The 9,044-nt window shown below is 39.8% G+C and overlaps 1 protein-coding gene across 1 annotated transcript; it reads left to right on the top strand.

The window, feature by feature from the left end:
• Window positions 1-406: 406 nt before the first annotated feature.
• Window positions 407-2,745, top strand: LOC110621398 (glycerol-3-phosphate 2-O-acyltransferase 6). Its single transcript, XM_021765679.2, has 2 exons — window positions 407-1,185; window positions 1,721-2,745. Exons 1-2 carry the CDS (start codon window positions 562-564, stop codon window positions 2,606-2,608), a joined length of 1,512 nt encoding a protein of 503 aa, XP_021621371.1. The 5' UTR covers window positions 407-561; the 3' UTR covers window positions 2,609-2,745.
• Window positions 2,746-9,044: the final 6,299 nt, after the last annotated feature.

Raw genomic sequence — 9,044 nt, 5'->3', positions numbered from 1 at the left:
AATATATTAAAAAATTAATAAAATTTTGTTAATTAATCATGCTATTAGTTATATGTAATTAATTCATCCGAATATTTTAGAAATATTGATTAAAATTAATAAAGGAATTAATTAATAAATTTTTTAAAATTTTAAAAATATTTTAATATATTTTTTTAAATTAAAAGATTTACTAATAAATTTTCTTATATGTAGACCAAATAGTAACTTTTCCAAACTACAAAAGTAGGCCAATTGAATGTAATGGAGGTGTTGGCATGGACTTACAACTACTCACACTCCTCTTCACAACTGCCTTAATTTATACGTAATAAAATAAAATAATTAATTCCCTTCACTTTCTGAATTAATCCAAGTTTCCCCATGAAGGCAAAAAAAAAAAAAAATCACTAGTTTCTTTTTCTCTCTCGACCACAATACTTTCATGCTCTCACAAACTACTACTTCATGACCATTCATCTTTCTCCCTCTTTATTTATAAACACCTCTCCTCCCCGCTCTCTCTTCATGCCATAGCTCACTCAACTCATAAGCCACCACACAAAAGGCTCTCTTTCTCAAATGATTATGGGGGTTCATCGACATTTTGAACCAGTCACAAAATGCAGCACCGAGGGACGATCAGATCAGACGGTGGCTGCAGACCTTGATGGCACACTTCTTGTATCAACAAGTGCTTTTCCATATTACTTTCTTGTTGCACTTGAAGGTGGAACCATTTTAAGAGCGCTATTCCTTTTAGCATCAGTTCCATTTGTGTACTTCCTTTACTCGTTTGTATCAGAGGCAATGGCAATCAAGACCCTCGTCTTCATTACCTTTGCTGGACTTAAAATAAGAGATGTTGAGCTTGTTTCCAGATCAGTCTTGCCCAAATTCTATGCTGATGATGTTCATCCTGAAACTTGGAGAGTGTTCAACTCCTTTGGAAAAAGATACATAGTCACTGCTAATCCTAGAATCATGGTCGAACCATTTGTCAAGACCTTGTTAGGTACTGACAAGGTTTTTGGCACTGAGTTAGAGGTTACAAAATCTGGAAGGGCAACTGGGTTCATCAAGAAACCTGGAATTCTTGTTGGAAAACATAAAAGAGACGCCATTTTGAAGGAATTTGTCAACAATTTGCCAGACTTAGGCCTGGGGGACCGAGAAAGTGACCATGATTTCATGTCCATATGCAAGGTTAGCTCTCATGAACTGCTATTTCTCCTTTTGTTTTTTCTTTACTTAATACTCCAATAATTGTCAACCATTATAATATTATTTTTACCCCTGCATATATTTTAAGTATTAAAATTATTTTCCAAAGTCACGAATTCCAACAGATAACATTAATTTTTCACAGCCTGCCATACATTTTTCATTTCTGAACTATAAATACACATAACTCTCTCTATTTCAAATGAAACTGTAATCATGGTTCTCATGTAAGAGACATGATTTTCATAATTATTATGTTGTGATTTTTGTATGAAGAATTATCCACACACTTGAATATACAATAATTAAATAATCCATCTTGCATTAATTACAAGCCTGCATAATCAATTTCGATCATAATATTTTATGATGGATAAAATCTTCATTTTTAGATCATTCTCTACGAACTTGGCTTTTATAGAAAGCGATAATACAACTACATGATTAATTAGCTTGTATTAGTTAGATGTTCTCTTTTATAGTGGCACGGCTCATTAATTAGCTTGGTAAAATGCAGGAAGGCTACGTGGTGCCAAGGACCAGGAGTGAGCCACTGCCAAGAAACAAGCTTCTAAGCCCTTTAATATTTCACGAGGGACGATTCGTTCAGAGGCCCACGCCTCTGGTTGCCCTCCTGACATTTTTATGGATGCCAATTGGAATTATTCTATCAATCCTCAGAGTCTACCTTAACATCCCTTTGCCTGAGAGAATTGCCTGGTACAATTACAAGATTCTTGGGATTAAAGTCGTAGTTAAGGGCACCCCTCCACCGCCTCCCATGAATGGCCAAAGTGGGTCCCTCTTTGTATGCAATCATCGCACCGTTTTAGACCCTGTTGTGACTGCAGTAGCCCTACGAAGAAAAATTAGTTGTGTCACGTATAGCATAAGCAAGTTCACTGAAATAATTTCACCCATTAAAGCTGTTGCTTTATCAAGGGAGAGAGACAAAGATGCTGCTAATATCAAGCGTCTGCTAGAGAAAGGTGACTTGGTGATCTGCCCTGAAGGAACCACTTGCAGAGAGCCATTTCTTTTGAGATTTAGTGCTCTTTTTGCAGAGCTCACTGATAGAATTGTGCCTGTGGCTATTAATACAAAACAAACAGTCTTCCATGGCACTACAGTTCGAGGGCATAAACTGTTGGATCCTTATTTTGTATTCATGAATCCAATGCCAACTTATGAGATCACCTTCTTGAATCAACTGCCCACAGAGCTCACTTGCAAAAGTGGGAAATCAGCCATTGAAGTTGCAAATTATATACAGAGAGTGCTTGCTGGGACTCTAGGATTTGAGTGCACTAATTTGACTAGGAAGGATAAGTATGCTACTCTTGCTGGTACTGATGGCCGAGTTCCATCTAAGAAAGAAAAAGATAAGGAAAAAGAGAAGGCTTAAGAAGAAAATTCACATAAAATTGCAAATTATATCATCTCTTTATTAATTGTTATCATATGTTTGAAAAACTATCACAAAGATATACATTTTATGTTGATGATTTTCATTATAAATTAAATAATCTTCCTTTTTTTTAATATGCTGATGTATAGTTATTTTGAGTATTGTTTGTGAGCTTAATTTAATTGATTTAAATTGTTACTAAAAAATTCATTAGATTAGCTTTAAATTATAACTAAAACCAACTATATATATTGATATTTACTAAAACTGGATTGATTTGTATCGCAGGTTCAGTGTTTAAACAGTTTAAAAAAATAATTAAATTAAATAACTGAACAGTAATATATTCATATTGTATGATGAACTTTACGACGGACTTGGATTGGAACTAATTTTTGCTGTCGACGTTCGATGGGGACCCACAATAACTTTTCAAAAAAGAAATTTCGAGACGTACAATTTTCAAATGTACGACGAGTGCTGAAAGTCCTGTCACAAAATTCAAGGCGAAAATTCTACCATTTAGGAGTTAATTTTACATTTTAATTATTTTTTGAATATTTTTATAATTTTACATATTAAAATTTTTCTATTATAAATAGCATTTTCTTAACTATTTGAGATGCTTTTTAATCTTTCAAGAATTTCAATAAAATTTTTCGGTTTCTACCCTCTCGTTTTTATTATTTTGTCTTAGTCAAATGTTATTAATTCAAACTCTTGACGGAATCTAATCAGTCCTATATCATTATACCCTCCCATGATTACAAAAAAAAATATTTTAATTATATTAAGGTGCAGTTGTACCAACACTATAAATCATAAAAGGTCCTCATAAGTTAATATAGGACTCGTGAATAAGGCCTAATGAAGGAATAATTTCTTGCCAAAAAATTCATTTAACAAAATAACCTGCACCCATATAATGTGCTTGTAATACTTTTTATTTTTATTAAATAAAGCCATCAAAATGGCAAAGATGAGAGTATAAAGTCCATTTGATGGTAGATGGTACATCTAAAAGAAGGATTTTGAATGACTTTCTACCCATGCATGAGTTGCTCAACTAGCATCTCTCTAACAAAAGAAAATTAAAGAAATTGAGGATAGACTACAAGCTAACTCAGAAATATCTACAATGAGATCTTGAATACACAAAGGAGCAGAGATTCCTTTATAAGCCTCAATATCAGTAGATGAATCATTCTCCATAATAATTTTTTACCAACCTTTCTTTTTTGCTAACATCACTGCGTTTTGACACTTCATGCTTTTTAAAAGTAAAGAATCAGTTATGAAATTCTACAAACGACAGCACCAGTCAAGAATTTTACTATGATGATCGTGAACTATTTCCATTGTAGCTTCACAATTGTTGGAAGAGACATATGTAGAAACATCAATACATGGTTTAAATCTGAATAAAATATAAATACTATATCTATGTATGTGTGTTGGTCTTATTTTTTTTCTTTCTAAAGATATTTATTTCATAGAAAAGCCATCAACATGGCAAGGAGAATACAAAGCTCATTTGATATAAGGGATTACATCTAAATGAACTATCCTGAATAAACTTCTTACATAACAAATGGACAGCTCTGTTAAGATCCCAACGTACTCAGAAGTAGGGGTGAGCAGTATTCAGTTCAAACTGAAAAAACCGATCGAACTGAACTGAATTGAAAATTGGGTTCGGTTTTTTATATATTTCGGTTCGGTTCGGTTTTTAATTTCAAAAATTTCAATTATTTCAGTTCGGTTCGATTTTGATCAGAAAAAAATTAAAAAAAACGAACCGAACCGATTAGTGATAATAATATATTTTTTTCAATAATATGGAGAAATTAAATTATATCAAGATTAAAATATTTTAATTAAATTTTAAAATACTAAAAATAAAGTGTAAAAAATAAAAAAATTATTAAAAATCAAAACCGATTAAACTGAACCGAATCAAACTGAATCAGACCGGTTCGGTTCAATTCGGTTTCTGACCAAAATCGGTTCGGTTCGATTTTCATAAACACTAAAATTTCAGTTTTCAGTTTATTCGATTCGGTTCGGTTTTGAACCGAACCGACCGAATGCTCACCCCTAATTACAAGTGTAACGACCCGGAAACCGATACCCCTCTGTAACGGCCCGAACCGCCACCGGCGCTAGGATCCAGATCGGCTTAAGGCCGCCGGGACCCGTAATAAGCCAAACATACCTCCTATCACCTGGTCAAATCCCATACATGATCAAAACTTAAACATAAAAACTGGAACATCTGATGTAATTACCGAGCTCGACCTGTATGCAACATAACTGAAACATAAAAGGAACCCCCTACTAGAGCCCTCATCACAACTCTAGCTGGGTCAACATAACATACATCAAACTGGTATTACATCCAAGAACTAGAACCTAACCTGTGCATGCCTCAAACCACAAACATCAGACCTCCTCTAGGGTCCTCATCCATTACATAACGTGGTAAACAACACATGCCACAAGATTAGTTCAAACATAACTCAACATCTAGCATAACATACATCATGTATTAAACAGGGACTAACCAAGTCTCAGGGCCAAGCACAGTACTAATCCATAAATATAACTCCAATTAACCTTACATTTCAATAACTCAGTTACATTACATCATGTCCACACTAACAGTACTAATCTATAACTATTACAAAAGCATAACCTTTACTCTTGAGACTTCCCGATCAACCTCAAACCTGCAACACTGGGGTTAGGGGAGAGGGGTGAGCTAAAAAGCCCAATGAGTAGAAACATAGAAAACAGTTCATTATTTACATGCTTTCATGAAATGCATCATAACACAGAGAAATCACATAATCTTGTCCGCCTCGGGGCTTATGCAATATTTATTCCCCACGGACCCTGGTTTCTGAGAGTCTGTCTTTTTGCATGCATCTTTCCTCTCAGAGGATGGACATGACATCAAAAATCCCTCTGTCGGTGCCCGGCTCCCCCATAGGAGCTCACAAAGGCCTGTAACATACATGACATGGTGTCTGGTCCACAGAGAGCTCACGTGGACTTTCCTACATGTACTTGTCCGGCTCTCAAAGGACTAAGACAAGACTCGTGACAGATATGGGCTATTGAAGTCGCCTCGGTCCACCCTTCCTCCATCAACATCAAATAATGCAATGCGTCATATTCGTGAAACTAGTGCAATCAACCTACCACATATAATCATGATGCATGAACATGCTTTAGGCATTAGATTTTGTGCATAAAAGATTAAGTTTAGTTCTACTCACCTCCTAGCAGACGCTGACTGACTCTGCAACTGCTAACACTGATGGCCTCATCGGTCTCTCGGGTCCGATCCTACACAGGTGGACTCGAATGAGATGCCAAACACATTCTAACAACTCATAAACAACTCCCCAAAAACCCCTCTAAACATCACTTAAACATGCATGGAAAACACCCAAGAAACGGCTGGACAGGGCACTTTCGGCGGCACCTTCGGCGGCCGAAAGTCCCTTCCAGAGACGAAACTCGGGTAGGTTCGGCGGCAGGTTCGGCGGCCGAAACCCTAGGACAGAAACGAAAGTCCCTCCTTCGGGGGCACATTCGGCAGCCTAAAGACTACCTCCCATGCAGGTTCTGCGGCCGAAACTCCTTTCGGCGGCCGAACCTGGTCCCCTCTGGACGACAGGTCTGATTCTGCCAAGCCAAAAACCAAACTCAAATATACCCAAATCCTCACATACTCTCTCCCAATCATGCATACTCACTCCCACAAGCATAAAGGAGCATAAACTAACATAAACTCCTCAACACAAACATCACATAACATACATTGGGCATAAAAACCCACATAAACCTAAACATGCATATCTACCCATACTCAACCATCAAAACCTTCATAAAACTTCATGAAAGCACTAGGGAAGCAAGGATCTACACTTACCTCTTGAAGATCGAGGGTGGTGTGACCCCTAACTCGGAGGTGTGGAGAATCCAAGCTCCAAAAGCTCCAAGCTCCCAAAACTCCTTTTTAAGCTTTAAATCTTTAAACACAAGGGTAGAAATCATGAAAAACTTGAGAGATGGGTAGAGAAAACACGAAAACGACCAAAAGTGCACAAGAACTCACCTGAGCTCGAGAATGGGGAGGAAACTCACCCATTTCCGATTTGAGGGCCCTTTATAGGTGGCCTGGTCGAAGACCTTCGGCAGCCTAACGTGCCCCCTAAACTCATGCATGTTCGGCGGCCGAACTTGACTTTCGGCGGCCGAACCTTGGCTCGTTTAAACAAGACTTTCGGAGGCCAAAGGCGCTCCCGAAGCCTTCCCATGTTCGGCGGCCGAACTTCACTTTCAGCGGCCGAACCTGGCAATTGCCTCCTTGGTCTTTTTCCTTTCAAAACTAAATTTATTTCCTTTTAAAACCATGAAATCATGTGAAAAACATTTTAGAAAACACATTTTACCCCTTCTAGAGAGATCCAACACCCTAGATTCCGCCGGAAGGCAGGAATCCCGATGCCGGATTCTAGCCGGGTATTACATTCTACCCCCCTTACAAAAACATTTGTCCCCGAATGTTAAAACAACAAACACAAGCATGCAAGCAAGCAAGCGAATCCTAAAGCTTCTCTCCAAAGAGAGACACCAAACGCTGGAGTAAGAACTCCCAGGTTCCTAAACTCCACAAGCTTCTGCTGCGCTACTCTGATCCTTCTCTATCTTCCTCCTTCTCTGCTCTTACTCTTCTCTTCTCATCTTTACTAACTGGCTTCTTCTCACTACTAACCCAAAACTAACTCTAACTCTCACAGGTGGTGCCCGGATTTCAGATCTATCTTGGAAAAACAAACAGCTCCTACTAGCTGTCCCAATAGATCATCCATCCTACATGGGAATACCTGCCCTTGGTAGTGACCTTGTTTAACCGCTTACAGTCATTACAAAGTCTCAAGGATTCATCCTTCGTTTCCCACAACCATACTGGAGCAATCCAGAGTGAGGTACTAGGTCGGACAAAACCCCTTGTCTACCAAGTCTCGCCTCTACTCTACTGCTACCTCTCTCTATGCAGGCGCCATCCTATAGGGAAGGGTAGAAATGGTTCTGCGTCCAGACACCACTCCTATACCAAACTCTAACTCCCTGACAGATGGTAAACCTGACAACTCGCCTGGGAAGACATCTAAGAATTCTCTCTAACAACTGGCACTGAGGCTGGTTCCCCGACCTGACTGCTGAACTCTCAAACAAGAGCTAGAACCCTCTGACAACCTCTCCTACGCACCCTACGAACCTTACAGGCTGACATCAAACCTCTAGGCATCCCTACTGTGTCCCCTCAGAAGAAAATCTTTGACCCATCCTGTCCTCTGAACCTGACTACCTTGTCTCTGCAGACCAAGATAGCACCGTGAGTAGAAAAACCAGTCCAACCCTAAACTGACGTCCAGACAGTCGAGTCTAGGACCTCAATGTCGGGTGGAAGGCATCTACCCTCAACTGTCATAGAACTGGACCGGCAGACTGACTCTGCCACAGATGAATCACACGAGAGTCTACTGACCAAAAAGAACACTCTAGCCCAGAAGCTATCAACTCAACCTCTCGACGGCTCCTAGAGCAACTAAAGAAAGAGAACCACCAGAGTTCACAAAACATACACATCAGAACATTCAAAAGTGAGCATACCTGGCACCACCATGTTCGATGTGTCTGCCTCTTGTTGAGCTTGGGTGAAGATCCGAGCTAAAGCTGACGGACCTTCTCCACGGGAACCTTTCGAAGAAAAGGTTGACCCTCTTCCTCTGCCTCGACCACTAACCTGACACACGGCTGGAGCTACTGGCTGAGCTGCTCTACCTGCATCGGTCCGCTGGGGCTGAGCCAACCAGGGCGCAGTAGGACACTCACGTGCTATGTGCCCCTCCTGTCTGCACCTGAAACATGCTGTCGTCCCCGCGAGACAGACTCCCTTGTGCGGCCTTCCGCACCTCAAGCATCTTGAACTGCCTGAGCCAGAGCTCGAACCACCAAAACCCAAACTAGCCTTCAGATTCTGCCAAAACTTCTTCTTCGACCTTCTGAGGCCTCTGCCCCACTTCTTACTTTTCGTGGAGGCTGTACTCAGAGTGGAGGGATCAATCCCTCCTGAACCTGAGATCCTGGAATCCTGAGTCTGAGCATCCTCCTGAGAATCTCCCATACCTTCTTCAGGTACTCTGACTCCCATACTGACATCCCTTCTCTGAACATCCGACTCTACTTCTCTCATACTAGCTGACATCCTTCTTGGAGCCATTGCTTCTGTGCTTACATCAAAAGACCTTCCAGGGTCCCTTGATGTTCCCCATCTGCTGACTCCCCACGACTGCGCTCTTGGCAGAGCAGGGGGAAAGGTGTCCAAATCTTCCCTCTAAGATGGAACTCCAGTCGA

This window comes from Manihot esculenta, chromosome 8, assembly GCF_001659605.2.
Source record: "Manihot esculenta cultivar AM560-2 chromosome 8, M.esculenta_v8, whole genome shotgun sequence".
Classification (NCBI taxonomy): Eukaryota; Viridiplantae; Streptophyta; class Magnoliopsida; order Malpighiales; family Euphorbiaceae; genus Manihot; species Manihot esculenta.
This window is presented reverse-complemented; position numbering and strand designations above follow the sequence as displayed.